This window comes from Hypomesus transpacificus, chromosome 9 (genome assembly GCF_021917145.1).
Source record: "Hypomesus transpacificus isolate Combined female chromosome 9, fHypTra1, whole genome shotgun sequence".
NCBI classification, from domain to species: Eukaryota; Metazoa; Chordata; class Actinopteri; order Osmeriformes; family Osmeridae; genus Hypomesus; species Hypomesus transpacificus.
The window spans coordinates 6,148,069-6,168,234 of NC_061068.1; the positions used below are offsets into that span (position 1 = coordinate 6,148,069).

Here is a 20,166-nt window from a genome sequence, read left to right on the forward strand (position 1 = left end):
GATATTTGATTTTGCAGCAAGACGTTCGAATATTCAAAAGGTTGGCTATAGGCTGATGTTGTGTAGGCTAATAGCCTTTATTTAACAATTAGTAACCACCAAGGGTAGGGCTAGCTTACTGTAGCCTACATCATCACCAGTCAGACAGCAATGGTGACATTAGCCTAGGCTACATGCTTTCCCTAAAGCACTTGTTAAAATGAAATTACACTGCTTTTGAAATCTAAGTGTATCATCTGATGGTGGTTAAGTTCTGCATCTTGCGCATAATGTTCAAATGTGAAATGCAACCCAACACAGATTCAGTAGCCTACAAAATTACTTATTTTATATTGGTAATTATTCCAGATGGTGTGCTTATCGTCTCGTCGATAATAACGCATTGAACCGAGGACTGCAATGTTTATATGAACTGTTCATCTGAGCCCCCGAGGACAGAACAGTGCTGTACAGGCTGTTCCCGGTAGCGCCGGCGTTCGGCACAGAACGGGTTACAGGTCAGGGTGTCTACTGGAACACAGTGTTCTCGTCAGAGGAGCTACAGTACAGCCGGAACATTGTGTTACTATGTGGCTACCTTCCAAGACCTGCCCTTAATTTTTTTACTCTAAATCACCCTCCCCTTCGTTCTCCCCGCCTCTTACCCGGTGTCATTTCTATTCAGTTCTCCATGTGGTCCAAACTAGCATGTTGATCGTCACTGCTGTCTGTGGTATTGGGTGTAAAAAAAACTATGGACAGAACATTTAGTTCCCTGGTTATGAGAAGGCGGGCTTGAACTAAACGGAATAGCGTGCGCTGCTGTATCATTGGCAATACAGGCTACCGGCTGAAACTACAGGCTGTACACAACAAAATATACACGGAGGGAGAGAATAATCAAAACAAATAGTAAGTCATATCTTTATCGACATTTATTTGATTTTTATCTTCAATCTTAGAGCGTAGAGCGGATATAGGCTAGATCGTATTGATAAGTTTTTGTTCCTGATATGACACTCACCTTATATTCTAATTTGTCTATATTCTGTAGATTGCAATTGGTTCTGTTGAATTCAATTTCAGTGTCAATAATCAGGATACCTTTTATTATAATTTCCTTATTCTTTTATTTTCCTCGCGTGACATACATACATTGTCTATTCTTTGCACATATTAGGCCATATACCTATAGCTATATGCTTGTCTAAAGTACATATTTCTACGGATAATCCTGGAAAATAGTTTATTTGCATAATTCCTTAAACAGTCTAATGTTTCTAGTCTAATGACGGCTCTCTTTCATTTACTCACATACACAACATTTTATTATGTTATGGAACCCCCCCCCCCCCACACACACATACACATGTAGGCATGTAAGCACAAATTCAGAAAAACTGAAGCCTATGAGTTAAACATTGGAGGGATATAGGCAAGTTATATATGGATGTATTGTGAATTGGAATAGAGTATGCAGTATAGTCAGTTTCATCAGATTTTCTCCCGGGGTTGGACTCTATAATGGTTCATTGCAAAAGCCTTCTCAACAGCCAAAACTGGGGGGCTGTATTGGTCCTTTTTCAGCAAGGATACAAGTTATACACTAGTTAAGGACAGCATAAAGCCAGGTGGAAGTAGAGACTGTGTAGTTAAGGACAGTATAAAGCCAGGTGGAAGTAGAGACTGTGTAATGATTCATCTATGAGAAAGAGTCAGAGACAGTCAGTTATGTATTTCCCAGAAATTATGTGGATAAAGTCTACAGCAATGGGATTGAGAGATCTGTCATTCTACATCTGGTTTATAATTGCCTTAACTATTTTCCTGTGGTAGATCAGAGAATACATACAGATAATGTACTTTTAGTGTGGACAATGTTTTGCTTCATTCATTGTCAGTAACTGTCAGCTTGAAGTCATACTTACTTGCAAAATAGCATTGACGCATTAGGTTTGAGAGCTTGAAAGCACAGCCTATCTGTTGAGTGACCATGAGCTACCAGGACTGAATGTTCACTGGTTTGTTGTTTTCTGTTCCTTCATTTCTCAGCAGGGTTCTGAGTTCCATGCTTATAAGACACATAGCACTATCCATATAAAAACATCTATAATTTGACATACCCTGTCCTTTGTAAAAGTGTACATGGATAAGAGGAAAATGTTACCTACCTTCCCATCACTGTCACAATTTCGTTTTTTTATTGTTATGGAAACCCCCCCTCCCCACAAATCCACTTATTTTACATATTGTATATCCTGATGTATCAGATTTATAAATAAACTGTCTTTGCACTCCTTCAGATTTTGGGATAGGCAATTTAATGAATTTATATTTGCCCATTGCCATTCTAAGCAGATGCTGTGTTGTGACTAAGTGGGTTTCAAATTGGTGAACACCATCCGATTGTGCCAGGGAACTCTGAACAGACGGAACATAGTGTTCCCCACGCACGCACACGCACACACACACACACACACACACACACACACACACACACACACACACACACACACACACACACACACACACACACACATGTGCACACACTCACACACACACACACACACACACACACACACACACACACACACACACACACACACACACACACACACACACACACACACTCATAAGCCCTTTCATTCTTGGTTAGGAACACAGACATACAGTATAATATACACACGCAAATAGACACCGGCACTTATGTGTTAACAAGTTTGCAGTTCACACAAGGTCAATGTCGACATAACAAGCCATTTTAATTATTTCATATGTATAAACATTAAACCTGTTAATAACCAGTATGCTTATTAACAGGTTCCATGTATGTCTTTTATATTTTTTAACTTGGTGTCCGCTTTATTCGATAATACTTTTTCCGGAAGCTATATTTTACAGTGCACATTTTGTCGATATAAAGGTACGTAAACTGAAGAACAAAGAACAACTGAAACTGTATACTGCTGTGTCTAGTGCCTACCTGACCTCATTCACTAAAATAGTCTTTGTTAAACAATTGTGCTAATAGGAAAATAAATGCAAGAACAACAGGTCAGAAAGGCAGAAAGCACAGATGTTGAAGGAATATAGGAAAATAGAGCATAGGGTATAAAACTGACCTTAAATGTTGACTAAATGTTAATCTGACAAAACAATAATGTTTCTAACTCTCTTCAAGGTTATAACCTGTATTTATCTCAAACTTTGTATAGGTTTATTTTAGGTTGCATGTTTAATAAAGTGTTTATATACTGTACCAATAGAGAGGTAGTTAAATATTTTTACCATTTATGTACTATAGGCTGGAAAAGGACTCGCATCCTGCAGGTCTGTTAGAATGTTGCATCGAGGAACAGGAGCTAAACTATGACCTAAGCTTTTAGTTTTGCTACCTTAGCTGCCACAGATAAAATTGGTGAAGTAAGATGTGATAATTTGCCATCAATCATAGTTTATTCAACAAACCTGCAATGATTATACGTTTATTTTTTATCAAAAGCACTTACGGGGGGGGGGGGGGGGGGGGGGGGGGGGGGGGGGGGAGGGGATGGGGGGGGGGGGGGGATGGGGGGGGTTCTTCTGGATAATCTGTCCAATTATATTCAGGCTTCAAAATGCTTTATCCATGTGATCTAACTTGCAAGCTGAACTTGAACATCAGTCCAGGTATTTGTCTGTGTGTTCTTTGAATGAATAAAGAGAGAGCTGTCATGTAATGTAATGGCCACCTTTTTATTTAAATGTCTTGCCGTGCACTACGGATAAGGTTGATTTAAGAAGAAAGGTTTATTGGTCTCACAGCAACACAAATGCACGCATGCAGGGAGCGGCGACACCGGAAAACACACACACATGTAGAAAGACACATGCAGCAAGATTTATTTGTACTGAGGGAGACCTATCATCCACCTATTTATGAAAAAAAAGAAAATCCACCAATAGTTAACCAATTGTTTGTGTATTTCTTTGTTTCTACAGGAATAGAAGGGCCTGCCCAGGTGCAGAGATGACAACTGATAAGGATCTGTGTATGCATGGCCAGTCTGTTCCAGTGGTTTTTACAACAAAGGGCATTGACATCACTCCTAATAAAGACCAGGGAGTTTACAAGGTATTGGGAGGGTTTAACAATCTAGGCAATTTCTTAGTTTGAATTTAAGACATTGTTTGGTACACACACAAACATGAATCTTGATATACCAACACACTTTTTAATTCCTGCACAGATACATTTTTCGCATGTACACGTGTACACTCACAGGTGCGCACACCAATGTTATGAAAAGATGAAATAATCCACCCTTGGAATTGCACCTTATTCTGAGCTCAAATTTGATGTTCATTGTATTTCCAGGTGATAAAACGGCAGGGACAGGATGGGGACAGACCCATGATTGGAGACAGGGTGACTGTTCATTACACTGGCAGACTACTCAATGGGAAGAAGTTTGATTCGAGTCTAGATCGCAAAGAGCCTTTTTGCTTCAATCTGGGAAGGGGTAAAGGAACTCTTTATTGAGCACTTTTTTACCTCAGTGTGCTTTTAAAACATCCACTCTTGACTGTACATGCAATCAATGCACAGACTGATTTTCTTTGGTCATTTTTAAGACCGTTAACCGTCAAAAACACAATTTCTTAATGGTTGACGTGCAAGTGTAAAATCCAGAGTCTATTTTCCATCACTGAAGTACTTTTTGTTATATTCATGCCATAGGGCAGGTAATTAAGGCCTGGGACATTGCCTTGGCTACCATGCAGAGAGGAGAAGTCTGCATGCTCCTCTGTAAACAAGAGTATTCCTATGGATCTGCTGGAAGCCCACCCAAAATACCTCCCAACTCATCACTACTGTTTGAGGTGAGTGGCAGCAAAGGTTTGACTATTGTATGTTTTTTTATTAGCTTTTTTTCATGCTTCTCAAGTTGAAAATAAGTTTGAGTCTAGTTTCAAGTTTTGTGTACGAGTGTCTGTATAGAAAAAAACATGAAATGTACTCAAATTATGTCATTCAGGCTGACCCTGGGGGGGGGGGGGGGGGGGGGGGGGACAGTTTGAGAATGCCTGCTCGAAGCCATTTTCTTAACTACCTTTACTTGATAAGTACTGCTTAAGATAAAAAGGGATATAGTTTCTCGAGTAATACTTAGTTCTCATATTTATTCTTGTAGGATACTACTAGTACAAGCAGACACGTATTTCAGTACTGCAGCTATATTAGTCTACTCTAATTAAAACAACAACATTGCTTAGGATTCAAACCTCTTAAAGAGCCTCCTTAGTAGACTACTCAGAGTATTACAGATTATTTAGAGGATGTGCAGGGTGCGCATCTCTGCCACTTAAAGTACAAACTGTAACGTGGCCACTGCGGGTCAGGAAGCCCTTCCCTCATGTAGGCTGCAGCATTGAGCTCAACAATCCTTTTTGGGAAGTGCCAAGCACATGGGTTTCTTACCAAATCTCACAGACAGTTGCTTTTCTTACAGTGTTGTGCTGTAGCTTGAGACCCCATTCCTCTATGCCTTGCAGGGTATTTATGATGTGAGTTGACTCACCAGAGATCTGCTGTGATATAACAGAAATATTAACAATCAGATTTTTTACATTTTAAATCAAAGTGCAGATCAAGCCCAAGAGAACCTTAAGGAACTACTTATGCAATTACTGGGGCCTTGCAATTTCTGCTGTTGAACCAGGTGGATGGTTGCATGTGTGTGTGTTTTCTGCAGGTGGAGCTACTAAACTTTGAGGGAGAGGTGCTCACTGACGATGGTGGGATCATCAGGAGGATAAAGGTCAAAGGAGAGAGCTTCAATAATCCCAACGAAGGGTCCACTGTTGAAGGTACAGGTTCTTCTCAGGGTGGGCTGTCTTTGACTGTCCCTTATGAAGTCAACTCTTTGAATGCCCCCTTACAAGTGTAGTTGAGTGGTTTTCAAATGATCAGTTGATGCTTATGTATGTCTGGCATTCATATCCCCTAGTTCACCTCGAAGGCAGCTGTGAGGGTTGTCTGTTTGACTCAAGAGATGTACACTTTATTGTGGGTGAGGCTGATGACAAGAGGGTTCCTCTGGGAGTTGACCGGGCTATGGAGAAGATGCAGAAAGGAGAGTGCTGCTTGCTTTATTTAAAACCCAAGTAAGTTTGGTGTAACTTCAATATACATCCTATTGGCAAATTGGTGAACAATGCTTACTAAGGAGACATATTATTGGTTAAACCTATTAAATGCAGTTAACACAGTGCCGGGAATTTTCAGTCATAACACGTTCTCTGCTTCTGTAGATATGCATTTGGTAAAGAGGGTAATCCGGAGTTCAAGATTGGACCAAACACAGAAGTGGTATATGAAGTTACACTCAAAGATTTTCAGAAGGTTAGTTTCTAATAAGGTAAAGCAGTTGATTAGCTGATGTTGAAATAAAAGCTTTCAATAAAATAATCAAATTGCCTTTGTGATTTTAAGTCCAAAGAATCCTGGGAAATGGACTTGAGTGAAAAACTTGATATGGCTGTTGGAGTCAAACATAAAGGAAACCATTATTACAAGGTACAGAATCCAGATAGGATTGTTTTGTATGACCAGTGTATACCTTATTTTACATCTTAAAGACATCTGCAACAGACATTGTTACATCATTTAATGCTGTTCCTTAATCTGCGATTAACATGCAATGAGAAACGGAATCTGACTAACATCAACGGAACAAAACTTTAGGACAATAACACACTTTACATATTATTTCACTCTTTGAGGAAAGTTAGAGGAGTTTTCTCCACTCCCTTACCTACATGCAACTTATTAAACATCTCCCCAAGAGCTTGACTCATTTTCTCATGTATAGGGGAGTTCACATGACACACCTTAGAGAGAACTCTGATTAGTCACTTAACTGAGCCCTAGTGTTTTTCTGTGCTAGGCCGGGCGGTATTATCAGGCAGTTATTCAGTACCAGCGCATCGTGTCCTGGCTGGAAATGGAGTGTGGGACAGGGGTGGAGCAACAACAGAGGATCCGGGACTTGCTCATGTTGTCCCAGCTCAACCTAGCACTGTGTTTCTTGCGACTGAAGGACTTTTCACAAGCAGTAGATAACTGCAACAAGGTAAATACTGCACACATACACCTGCTTTGCATTATCATCACACTAAACAGATCACTTTGGGGTTTAAAAAAATAAAAAAACAAATGCTTTGTGGCATCTTCAATGTATGATCTCTCCCAATAGTCTTTCATCTTAAAATCTGTATTTTTTTTGGCTAATCATGCATTAATTCACAAATGGCTCGCAACTATTGCACATCAAGTGAATCAAGCGTTTTCAGGCATAAGCCTCCAGTCATGACTTGTTTTGGGTGGCAACCACATGCTTTATTTAAAAGACTCACAGTAGGTGTAAAGAAACAAAAACACTTGTTCATAACATTATTCTTCATGATTTAATGTAAATATTGAGATGAGAGGAGAGGGCAAGATTCAATTTCCTACAGTACAAATAGTTTCATTTACATTTTCCAGAATAATAGAAAACTAGCCTTGCTACATGTTTAGACACAAGCTTATAGACACCCTGGTGGAATTTGGTTGATCTTTTTTAATCAAGACGGGGCCTTTTAACAGCCCTTTGAAAATGTTGATCTGTTTTTATTTTTATATATGGATGGCCATTGTTGTAAAATGTGTGTGTGTCCCAGGTCATAGAAGTGGATGGGAAGAATGAGAAGGCATTGTACCGTCGTGGGGAGGCCCGGCTCCTTCGTAATGAGTTTGGCTTAGCCTTGACTGACTTCCGGCAAGTGCTGCAGGTCAACTCCTCAAATCGAGCAGCCCGCGCTCAAATTTCCATTTGCCAGCGGAAGATCCGGGAACACCATGAACGGGACAAGATAATCTACGCCAACATGTTCCAGAAATTTGCTGAACATGACGCTAAGGTATGTAAATGTCAAAAACCTTTGTTATAAATATTTATTCACTTGACAATATCTTATGCTCTTGTCCCATGTATCTATTTAATTAAATAGCTGTCATATTCTGTCCCAGTACAATAGTCTTTTACAATGTCCATTAGCAAAAATTGACGCTGACTTTTGACAAGATTATTGTAGTTATAATGTAACTGATATTGCTTGGCACAACGGCAAAGACATTGGAGGAATAGGATAATGACAAACTGCATGTCATGGTCAGGAAGAATCACTTTGTTAATAATATACTGACACCTAGTGGTAAAGGTCCTCAACTGCGTTACCCATATTTATTGAGATTTGGGGACAGAACCTTCCCTGGTTTGTAGAGGTGTGAGAGATGTCGTGCCACTTTCAAAAAGTTTGTCTGGCAGGATTTTGGTTACCTGGTGTATCGTCACACCCTTATCTGTTTGTCTTATGGCAGGTGGGGAAGATGAAGAGGAGGAGGGATGACGGTGGGAGGACAGACGAGAACAGTCACCTGGGCGTTAGAAGACGACGCAAAAGTCAAGACTGCCCGTGATGCTGTTGATGTTCAGAAGAAAGGGACAAGGGGGGCAGGCCTCCCATTGTTTACCCCACAGAGACCAGGGGTTTGAGGCAGGACTGGGGCGGGACTAGCCCCGAGACCTGTCTCAGTGCCCATCGTGCTGTTCCTGCATGAGAGGCTGGGTATGAGTGAAAACAGCTGCAAACATTCAGTCACATGGAATCAACAATCTTGGGTAATATCTTGAACGTCAAAGTGCCGATGACCAATGCCCAAAGTTAAAATATTCCAAACAAATACAAAGTTGCAAGTTATTTAAAATGATATCATGACACATCACATGTAATTGGTGCTTTGCATACAATGCACTTTTGCCCTATTTATATTAAAATGTGCTTATAATACGAACTCTTCTTTTCATGAAGATTGAAAACTGCATGTATAACATGTAGCTCCACACCTCTATATGCACACTTAAAGTTAGCATTCTTTTGATAACGAATGAATCAGACCTAATACAATACAGTTAGTATATTGTTACATTATCTGTTTAGTCACAGTTGTTATGCACAAGGTGCACAAGGTAACAATTTTAGTGGTATTGCCATAGATTTTCATAGTCCTCAATACACAGTTTGACCTTGTGAAACACATAGGTGCAATGTTGCAGACAATCTTGATTGACCCAGGAGCACAGAAAATCTGTTTCCCAGTTGCCCATATTATTCGTAAACATGCGCTTTAGACAAATGCATAGAAACTCAAGCCTTATACCAGGGGCAGATACAACAGGTGAAACGTGAAGTGAGGTGTTTTTTGCAGTTTTACAATGGTTTTTGAATTTGAATATTTTGTAATAGCCTATTTGGAATGTTGAAACTTATATTAAAAAAATTACATAAATCAGCATGTCATATCTTAGAAGTGCCAACTCCCACTGGGAGTCGGCACTTTGGCTGAGATTGTAAAACCACCAATGTTGTCTTTTCAAGGAAATACCATGACTTGCGCCTGGATACATTCTTGGCTATAAATTTGAGGTGTTTGTTTTACATTGGTTTGCTATCAGAGCCTGGGGGTGTCTTTAATACATTATGAAACAAAACATTGTCTGTAAGTGTATGTCTTTTTAAAATTCTAATCATAATTCTTATATTTTGTTTCAACCAATGTATCCCTCATGTTGTGCTGATATATCACTCAACCACCAAAATATTTTTCAGATAATGACAAGTTTCATACATTTAACATCCTCTAACATTTGATCACCAAAACAAAAACTTTTACGAGACACAACTTCAACCTCTGAATCTCAATTACACAACTGATCTGCCAATCACAATGTGTCAAAACCTGAGACCACTCAATAGAAATTTCAGTGGTAGGTGCCAATATGAAATGTATGTTATTCCAGGATAGTTAACTGTGGTTGAACTCATTGGTGGATATGCTGATGTCAGTCCTCTGAAGAGCGCGGCTGTGTGGGATAATGTCAGGTACTGTAAACATTTCTTGTCCAATCGCTAGCTGTCTCAACATTATCTGAAACGATAACAGATATGTAACAACAAGCTTGTTAACTTTATCTTTGAGTAAGGCAGGCTTATAAAATATTCTAGCACTGGGACAACTTACAACTTAACAGTACCCCTAGCAACATCCTTACTGATGCCTACACAACTCAGAAAATATTGTAAAAAGGAATAAATAGTTTCCGACACACAGGACACAGTTTAGGTGGTACAGAAAACGAAAATAGGGATCACTATAAAGAAGTATGACTGTGTACCATTATGAATTTGTGACTATACATTAAGATATGAAGACAAGAGATACATATGCAATACTAACAATTGTTGTATACTGTATATATGCTATGCATCGTCACTGTCAATAAAGTGTATCTTAAGACATGACAATGTGAAGAAGCCCTTCACATCCCAATCCTAGATTTATAGTGTCCCATCATGCAACACTTTTTTATTTAATAAACAAGGAGATACTCTGAAATGGGCTTTTTGCAAAAATTACACACTTGCATAAGCTTAAACAATTACCCTGTGCCTCCTCTATTATTGAGTAAGTTACATACAGTACAAGCCTGCTGTAATCAACTCAGGTTGGGCTCAAATGTGTTGCTGAGTTTGAGATTCCAACAAAAGCTTAACATGAGGCCCAACAGAGCTAAACTCTTTTGTAAGTGAACCCCCCCCCCCAAAACCTTTTTTGATAATTTGTGTTTTTGTAATTGTTTCAAAAGCTTTAATGATATGGATACATAACACTTTAAACTGTAAAATGGGAAAAAATCAGCGCACTGACCAAAAAGAAGTTTTGGTTCAATCCATTTAGAAACATTTTCTAATTATTATTGCATATGATTACAGAAAAATGAATTTTTATTTCTTACATCAACATAAAAAAATTATACTGTACATTATTATACCACACTTTACATTTACAATTGTTGCCCATAATTGTTTTCTGTACAAAGGAAACCTCTCAATGCCATACTTCATATAAAAACATAATATACTGTACATGTGAAACAATACAATTTGTATTGTAATATCATCTTACAGTTAAAGAAGATTTTAAGCTGGCTGATGAATTAACAGACTCAGAGAACTGTGAAAACAGTTCACACAATGATCACACAATGTCTGACACCCTCTCCTATGTCCCTGTGTTAAAAAATATTGGGAACTGGTTAAAGCACAACCTGTCAGAGTTTGGCATATGTGACCTTGCAACTTCACTAAAACCTTTTCAACCTTCCACTCAGAAGAGCGATAAGTACAGTAATATTTACTCTTACTAGTCACAATAAAATTAAGTATATATCCAATGTCGGTAGTACAGTATTGAGCAAGTTTGTTTCAGGGGAAACGCTACCTTAGATGAATCTAACAATACCCCAACACAGTCAGGAGACATGTCCTTCACTTCAACGTCAGCTCAAATATAGTGGCATGCAGACTCTATGTTCTGGCTGCTTAGTTTTGTGTGCTAAGTGATTACAGTACCAGCTCTTTTATATGTATGAATGCTTATAGACCTGTGTCTCCACATAAAGGACTAGACTTAAGGTGGTCAGATTCATCTAGAAAGACTTTCTTTTGTGACTTTGTCAAGGGAAGATCCATTGATGGAGCGCAGAGGATTGAGATTCTCTGAAGCAGAAAAGAACAGATTTTTAGTGAGAAACTCGACTAGTATTATCATGTTCAAGCAACAGGGTAAATTAACTGAAATTAGCAAACTAAATGCGTTTGGAAAATGCATTTTCTTCTATCTAATTTAGCTACAAGTCAAAAGGGATAGATCCCCCACTCAGTACCTGTCTCAGTGTTCCAGGAGTGACACTTATAACGTAGATCATCCAGAGAGGAACCAAGAGGGTTGAGGAGAGAGTGAACCACCAGCCAAGGGCATAACCCCACCATGGATATTCAGTTTTGTTGTTGAACTTGAGAGGAGTGTACTTGACCAAGGAGAAGACAAACGTTGCCTGAAATAAGAGTGGTTGTAAACATAATTTACCTATACAGTATAATAGCGACTAATTTATATATGTACAGTAATGTGCAAAAGACTTAGGCACGTTTTTGTTTTTAAGTGAATCAAAAATGCTTTAAGGAAAAATTCAATACAAAGACTGAATAGATATACTTCTGCATGAACACATCAGACAAAAATGAATATATAAGACAATATTCATTATAAAAATATTTTGTGCCTAAGACTTCTGCACAGTACTGTATGTATTTGACAAATAGTAAAACAAAACAAAAAAAACGTCTTAATTAACATAAACTTTAACTAGCAGATGTTGTGCAACATCTGTCGAGGATTGAATTAAGTTGAATTGAGTAATACTGTTATACTCACCATGCATACAATTGGAGTTACATACTTCAGCAAGTGCTTAATCAAGGGGAAAGGTCGATACCCAATCATGTCCTCAATGTTATCATAGAAATGTTCTGAGCCTGTGGAGTAGACATTACAGTGAGGAGAAGGAATTATAAACATCAATAGATTGACCATTAACATATTGAGACTAACTACTAACTATACAGACCTTTGATGTGGATTTATAACACTCACCGTAAATCCAACCAACACACAGAGACTGCAGTATGGCGAAAAGAAGCAGAGTCATCCCACTGCAAGCATAGTAATCAAACACCTGGAAGACGTAAAGGCCACCCTACACAGGCCAGGATGTGGAGGAGGTACAAGCAGAAGATCAAACTAATGTTAAAAGGACCACCAACACTTGAAAATGTTTCTTTGTCACATGTCTCAGTTGTTTTCTCATTATTGTCTCAATTGTAACTTTCAAGTTGCTGGTTACAATTGATATGCCTTTATGATTACTCAATTATAATGAGCTATGGGTGATATAATGGTACAACACTTGACAGTAGATAAAGAGGTTGCATGTTCAAATCCCTCCATGTGTCGCTTTGGATGATAAATCAATGTATTATTGTAATACAACAAAGATGATTTCCTACCTCTGTGACCATCACCAGGCCAGCGAAGAAGCACCCTGCACTAATACCAAGGAGTAGGAGTTTACGCCGATGCCCAACATGAAAGAAGGAAGGATGCATGTCTGAGATAGCCGTAATCAGAGCCTCCAGACCTACAAACTGAAACAGAGAATGCACTTAACTGTCAACTAACTAACTTTTGTGAATTGAAGAGATTTCAGTACTTACCTGACTGTCTAACCCAAGTAAGATGATCATAAGGAAAAAAAGAATGGCCCAAAGCTGAGGTACTGGCATCATGGCCACTGCACGAGGATAGGCAATAAATGCAAGGCCAGGACCTGGACCAGGAGGTAAAAAAACAAAACATGTGAACAAGTGTGCATGAGTTTTCTGAGTTAGGAGTACATTTTGTAACAATCATGCATGCATTTCATGTTAGACCTGATGGTTTATTGATAGCTGATGCATTTGTCTTGTATATCTTTACTCTGACCTGACTCAGCCACTGTTGATATGTCACTTCCCTGCTCGTACGCCATGAATCCCAGCACAGAGAAGATAGCAAAGCCAGCAACAAAGCTGGTTCCGCTGTTAAGAAGGCACAGGTACACACAATCCCTGAGAAAGACAATCAGTCATTTATTAGGACCATATTGTATACATTATATAGTGTATATTCTCTTTCCGCTCCTTTTCACTATGACCTCTTCACTCACTTGTAACAGTTGTTGTTGTACTTATTGTAGCTGCCAAGAGCAGTAAGGCACCCAATGCAAATAGCATAAGAATAAAATATTTGTGTTCCAGCATCCATCCACACCTGCAAGACCAAGTGACAGACAATGATAAAAGTTTAACATCTTAAATACATTATTAACTGAAGACGTATTAGATAATACTCAATTGCTCTGAAAGTGCCAAGTCAATGAAAGGAATTGTTAAGATGAGTTCAAGACAAGTTCAAGACAAAATCAATGTATTTATTACACAAATGTGTGGTGCAGGTGTCTGCTACACTCAAGTTGAGTATCACAGAAGACTGGATAATGAATACAGAAAATCAAGAGAGTATATTTTTCACAATATGGGAGGATAAAATACGATTAACATTGCCCTCGCAGACACTGAAAAAGGACACAGAATACCAGATAGCTTTTGTTTAGGTCTTTAGATAGGGCTCCTAGAAATGGCCTTGTTACTCCTTCTATTTTCCTCATTCAAAGTTGCATGGCATTATACACTTTGGTAATATTGTGACATCTGATCTACCCTAGTTTCATAGGCATTTCCAAGTCGCTTCTTACAAAGACCCAACTTATGGCTGTACAGGCATAATAAAACAGTATAATGACAGTTTATCAATGATACAGGAAACATGATTAATAGCTAGGCATATTTCTCTCCTGGACATAAATGAGCGAAGCAGGTTCAGGCATGGCACTCGGGCAGCGCGCGTCATATCCCCCATCATCCTGTTCTTAGCCCATAGGCTTAGCCTGATAGGCGGCGCTATAAAGTCGTCACATGCACGCACACGCGTCCTCGTTTACTTTTGTGTTCTGCGCTACTGCCACCCACCACCATCCCCTTTTCCCCCATGTTGTCTGTCTGTTCTCCCCGTGGGGGATTTAACTTGTTGCTCCCTGCCTCATGTCATGCATGCTGCAGTGAAGGCAGGGAGCGCTTCCCCATGTACATCCATTCCGCCAATGTTAAACCATTTGTCATGTGTACGAATAAATGGTGAAATCAATCACGTGAGTGTCTTGACTGAACCAAGGGTTATGTGCTCATGAGCTTAATATTGCAAGGTATAGCTCAAACATTGTTAATTATATTCAGAACATTTCAAACAGTATAGAAGTAATAAAGTAATTACTATCTTTAACTGTTAACTGATCAATGGTCATTTTTCTTCACAACCTGGAGCCCTCTATGTAACCAAGAATGTGTGGATGTGTAGGTGGAAGGCTAGACACACAAGTTTAGTAACCGAGCAGGTCATTCTTACCTGAGGGTCAGCAAGACGGGCCGGGTCAGGATACAGGTAGAACTTGATACCATCTATGGCCCCTGGCAGTGTGAGTCCGCGGACTAGCAACACCCCCAGCATCACATAGGGGAAGGTGGCAGTGATGTAAACCACCTGAGAGAGAACCAGTTTTGGGTCCAGTCTTGCACATCCAATACATCACTAGTATTCATGGTAAACACCTGCCTTACCTTTCCTGTTGACTTCACTCCCTTCCAGACACAGAAGTAACAGATGATCCAGGACAACAGAAGACAAAGTGCCAGCTCCCACCGTATGCTGCCAAGCTCATGAATGCTGCTTGTGAGATTCAAAACTCTTCTTCTGTAAAGCATAGTGTTAGTTACAATTCAAAATCACTTAATGTAGGCTACTCTGTTAGTGCTTCATACATATTCATTTAAATTGAGCAAATGGATAACTCGTTATATCTTGTAGACTTACTCCCAGAACTCCCTAACTGGCGATGTTGCATTCTCTTCTTTGGTCCAATTTAGATGGCCAATACTTCGGTCAAACTCAACGCAATTCCCTGTTCATAACAATTGTTCAATTGATCAATTGTTTCATGATTAGGACACTTTACAACTATATTTCTATGAGGATAACCAAGTGCAAATCCTTATTAATGTACCTGTGTTCCAGCTGTTTTTACAACTAGCCCATGGGAGTTCAGGCTCAAAACAAGAAAACAGGTAGAAGAATGCCCAGGCCAGTATGATGATGTAATAAATGCTGGAATAGAGAACAACCACTTGGCTTCCATATCCTAGGCCTAGAAAGGAAAAGTACACATTTAAGAACATACCCAATTATATCTACAATCTATGTAGGACAAAAGAACAAGTCAAAACTGATTAAAATCCTTCTTACTTAGACCAAATGACAACACCAAATGTTTCCAATACAATTTGGTATATTAAATGGTTGAAAGGAAATTTGTCACACAATCAAAATGCATTCACCCAGTCAAGCTGTAACTACAAAGGATGTAGGTCTCTATTAAAATAACACATTCAGATAAATCATTGATGTGGCTGTAAATGTATGTCTTACAGGAATTCCCTCAAAAAAGAATAACTGATGTAACAGTGTGGGCCCATGTAATACAGTTTAAGCTGATCTAAGACTTAAATCAATGATCAGTTTTTTTTCTATATAAAGTAATTTATCTTTAATCTTTGTTAAAGAAGACTTTCCATCCATGTATTGTTGGGTTTTAATCTTACATGGCAATTTAACTGAGGATGTCATGTTTTGGCGAAGATTTCACCCCCTGGTGCAGAAAATGACACATTCATCAAGCACACTTCCCCCCTCTTCCCCCCTTATTCGCCCCTTAGTGTTCCATTGTTACCTTCAAAGAGAGGGCATATTTTCCGCCAACATGTGATGCTCCCCTGTGTGGTGTACTGGCCCAAGGATGTCTCAAGGAGAAACAGTGGAATGCCACAAGTGAAGAGGAAGAGTGTATAAGGAATGAAGAACACCCCTTAGGAATACAACAAATTACTATTCACAAATCAGAAACAAAAGTATAGCACAACTTCAGCACGCCACCAGGATTTGTTGCATTACTTTATGCTGAACCAGATAAGAATTCTGTTACTTTGCACAAATGATTTGAAATGACACAAGCTTAAATACAAAACTCATTTAAATAATCAACAACAAACTAAACTCACCCCCTCCGTTTTTGTAGCACAGGTATGGAAATCTCCACACATTACCCAGGCCTATGATTTGTCCTGCTACGGCCAGGAGGAACTCTAACTTGCTGGACCACTGGCCTCGTGTCTGGGGGCTTGGGGCTGGGTGGACTGTACTCAAGTCCTGGGGCTCCAGTTTAAACATCATCTCATGCTCATAGATATTCTCAGTGACACTCGCAATCACGCTGAAACAAAATATTTTAAACACTTATGCAGGCCCAGGAACACAGATGTCCAGTGTTATATAATTTGAGGTGAGTATTGTTCAAACTGCTAAACAATGTGAGCGCATGTTCAAAATATGACTTGCAGACCCACAGCACAGCTGCACTGCTTTGGGACAAGGGTTTTTGTGTTATCAATGAAGCTTTTGTTATTTGCTTTGAAAGTTGTGCAAGTGGGATGAAGATTGGAAAATATGATAAATTCTATTCTGAATATCATTTCATTGTACTTTCAGTTTTTTCTTTGTGTCATTTGGCATATAGAGCACTTTCAATCTAAGTGTAAGTGTTTAAGTAGGTGTAAAATGATCTCCTTACCACAAATCTTATTTGGTAAGTACATTTCTGCTGTCCATACATCTCATTGTGGGATGTTTGAAAACAATTGAAGCCTGATAAATCTTACAGAATGATTATATGCAATCATGAATCATTTATGAATAAATTGTATTCCAAACACAAATATTTAGACTTTTTTATAGCATGTTAATGTCTGTAAAAAAAAACATTTAATTTTATGTTTAAATATAAACATGTGCCTGTGGTGTAACACAAAACAGGAAGACATCCCTGCTCTCATTGTGGCACGGAGCATTCAGTCTGTAACCTTTGGCCTACATTCAGCAGCTAAAACAAGTACTACAGCAGTTGAGGCACCCCTTCAATCCTAAATGGCTGAGCATAGGTCCTTGTCATTTGATTTACAGGACTAGATTTGCTCATTTTGTTGTCACTGCCTATACAGTGAAAAACATAAAGTAATAAGTATCAAAAGAGCTGCTTAAGGGAGAGAAAATAAGATAAACAGTGAGTACCTTAAGGGGGAAGCTGCAGTTCTGAAGCTTGCGGCTGTGTTCTATTTTTCCATTTTGCGCTTGCAAAAAATGTGTGTTGGTCCCTTTCAGCGGAAACAAAACTAGACCTACAATGTCTCCATGCCAAACTATCTTCCCAGCTCGAGCTACGATTGAGCCCATGTGGATGAATAAATATTAGTGTGTGTGCGTGTGTGAGTGTTCAGTAAGGGTGTGCATATCAGGCTTGAGGCGGAGCTTATGAAACAAGGAAACACTCCCAAATATGAGAGGAAGAGGATTGGTAAATGAGGCCAGCATGAATACTTACTGTTATTTAATGATATAGACCTTGTGTCAATGTCTATTAAGTTGAATAAACAGGAAGTAGAAAATGTGTAGAAAACACTTATCACATACAGTAGACCTACTTTAGCAGACGCATGCTAAATAGCTAAAATACTTCAATGTGGAACAAGTGTTACAGGAGGAAATCAGAGGACAATAAACAGTGAACAGGGGCTTAAACTAGCTTTTTGACCTACTACTAAATGAATTTGGATAGTATTGAGAAAGAACTTTGCTGAAAAGTACACGATCTTTGAAGTTATCAAATTACTGTAAAATATGATGGTTTTGTATTTTTTTTATAACTGTACATTTTGTCTAAAAGTATTGTCCATAGTGACAACTTTAAATATTCATTTAATTACCAAGCAACTGATATTTAGATAAGACAGCAAAGAAAGTCAGATCAATATCGCAGCTAAAACATGAACAAGTAACACTGTAAAATGTGGTCCTCTCACCAGTCTTTATTGCCTGAAGATGAACTGCTTCCTTGTAGCAATTCTTCTAACCCTTTCACAGGTTTTTCCATAATTTCCCATAAAAGTGTTTCTTCAATTTTTTCTGTCAGCTTGAGTTTGCGGACGTGTTAGACTGATTACTCTTTTTAAACAATCAGTTATACTTTACTGGTGGTTAATACATAATCTCTCAGAAAGTTACGCAATTTTAACATGTCTGGAGAATATTTACACAGTTAGTACAGCCTCACGAACGCACGACCTCTGACTTGCCAAGCGCGACCACTACCAACTATGCCAAAGAAAAGCTAGCTATTCTTTGACGCGGGTAGCCCATTGCATACCTGAGGAGTGAGTTTCACAGGGGCACACCTGTTACATTCACTGCATTGTTGGGGTGTGTCAGATCTTATCCGGCAGGTATGAAAAACAGTGTTGGCTGTATGAACAGTTGATAAGGAAATGGCTATTGTGATCAGAATAAGCACATAGGAAATCTCTATTCTTCCACCTCCTACATCCCTGAAATGTTCAAATAGAGCGGTGTTTATCTATGTTTAATACAACTAAATGCCCCATTATTCCCCCCCCCCCCCCTCCCATATCTTGGGACCATAAGATCTGACACACCCCAACTATGCAGGGATGTGGACAATCTGGATGGCAACACTAACTGGTTAATAGCTTGTAAACTGTAAAATACTTTTTCACTACTAGACACATTTATAATGAAGCATTGGTATTTATTTGTATAAGAGGTAATTTTATTATAGGTGACAGTGACCATTTTTGCCATTTCTAATGTTTAATCATTCAGTATCATTCCACAAATTTGTTTATCCAAAATCTCAGGTTAGCTGTGACAGCTGCCTCAGATGGTTCCATCAGTGTTGTGCTCTATCCAACCGACGCAGGTATACATCTGTGCTGCCTGCTGTAAACACCCCTGACCTGTTTTCATGATCAAGCCTCAAACTTGTTAAAACTCTTATTTAAATTATCACTCTATTTCTTTCTTTTTTTCTACCTTTTGTTAAATAAATCATTATAGTTTTTTGTTTAAAATAAATGGGATGGAATCAAAATGTCATCATTTATTAAGTGAGAAGCAAGTGAGAAGATACTAACAAGGCTGTACCAATGCTATTGAGCCGGGTCGTTTGATTTAGCTCACTGAAAAGAGACGACTCTTTTGGCTCCCAAACTGCTCTTTAAAAAATGTATGTTTGAACTATGACTTTGACTATGATAGGTGTGAAAACAATTCTAATACTCTACCTTAACCCTTTGATACACAAGCTATGCTTAACCCCTCTAATGCACAACATGGGTCTAAAATGACCCGCATTCATTTCCTATGACATTTCATGTAAGTGTTTCTTTGCTATATATTTTTTAATCAATTAATTTCATTATTTAATATTCTAATTATTCATTAAGTACCTTGTTTTTGAGCATCACAAATCATTATTTAAATGTTTGTCTTTCTTACTTTCTGAGCAAAAAAACGTTTTTGTGGTATGACATCAAATTTACAAACATGGGTCTAAAATGACCCATATGGATTCACTATGGAATTTGATAGAAACTTGGGATATTTGGAATTTGGAACATATTTACTGTGTATAACTGTTCACTGTT

The 20,166-nt window shown here is 38.6% G+C and overlaps 2 protein-coding genes across 6 annotated transcripts; one reads left to right on the forward strand and one right to left on the reverse strand.

The window, feature by feature from the left end:
- Window positions 1-637: 637 nt before the first annotated feature.
- Window positions 638-10,362, forward strand: fkbp5 (FKBP prolyl isomerase 5). The gene is made up of 11 exons (XM_047025399.1): window positions 638-891; window positions 3,961-4,093; window positions 4,337-4,481; window positions 4,700-4,842; window positions 5,715-5,829; window positions 5,970-6,126; window positions 6,274-6,364; window positions 6,455-6,538; window positions 6,909-7,094; window positions 7,684-7,923; window positions 8,384-10,362. The coding sequence occupies exons 2-11, from the start codon at window positions 3,989-3,991 to the stop codon at window positions 8,480-8,482; spliced, it is 1,365 nt and encodes a 454-aa protein (XP_046881355.1). The 5' UTR covers window positions 638-891; window positions 3,961-3,988; the 3' UTR covers window positions 8,483-10,362.
- A 463-nt stretch (window positions 10,363-10,825) lies between these two features.
- On the reverse strand, window positions 10,826-18,854 carry LOC124471067 (sodium- and chloride-dependent GABA transporter 2-like). 5 transcript variants are annotated; one of them, XM_047025392.1, is made up of 16 exons: window positions 17,738-18,496; window positions 17,241-17,314; window positions 16,672-16,883; window positions 16,344-16,478; window positions 15,621-15,761; window positions 15,431-15,518; window positions 15,178-15,310; window positions 14,966-15,100; window positions 13,671-13,774; window positions 13,448-13,572; window positions 13,180-13,292; window positions 12,973-13,110; window positions 12,560-12,662; window positions 12,341-12,441; window positions 11,790-11,960; window positions 10,826-11,622 (listed from the first exon to the last, which is right to left on the reverse strand). In XM_047025392.1, exons 3-16 carry the CDS (start codon window positions 16,841-16,843, stop codon window positions 11,500-11,502), a joined length of 1,782 nt encoding a protein of 593 aa, XP_046881348.1. In that variant the 5' UTR covers window positions 16,844-16,883; window positions 17,241-17,314; window positions 17,738-18,496; the 3' UTR covers window positions 10,826-11,499. The 5 variants fall into 5 exon arrangements, with proteins under 5 accessions (XP_046881348.1, XP_046881345.1, XP_046881343.1 ...); XM_047025389.1 differs by having other exon boundaries at window positions 17,241-17,323; XM_047025387.1 differs by lacking the exons at window positions 17,241-17,314; window positions 17,738-18,496 and adding an exon at window positions 18,526-18,854.
- Window positions 18,855-20,166: the final 1,312 nt, after the last annotated feature.

Coding starts and splice junctions, on each gene's coding strand:
- fkbp5 (XM_047025399.1), top strand. CDS start 3,989: ATGACAACTGATAAGGATCTGTGTATGCATGGCCAGTCTGTTCCAGTG. Junction 5,830..5,969: donor CGAAGGGTCCACTGTTGAAG/GTACAGGTTCTT, acceptor CATATCCCCTAG/TTCACCTCGAAGGCAGCTGT. Junction 6,539..6,908: donor AAGGAAACCATTATTACAAG/GTACAGAATCCA, acceptor TTTCTGTGCTAG/GCCGGGCGGTATTATCAGGC.
- LOC124471067 (XM_047025387.1), bottom strand. CDS start 18,596: ATGGAAAAACCTGTGAAAGGGTTAGAAGAATTGCTACAAGGAAGCAGT. Junction 15,311..15,430: donor CCAGTTAGGGAGTTCTGGGA/GTAAGTCTACAA, acceptor TATGCTTTACAG/AAGAAGAGTTTTGAATCTCA. Junction 12,663..12,972: donor GCCTGGTGATGGTCACAGAG/GTAGGAAATCAT, acceptor TGGCCTGTGTAG/GGTGGCCTTTACGTCTTCCA.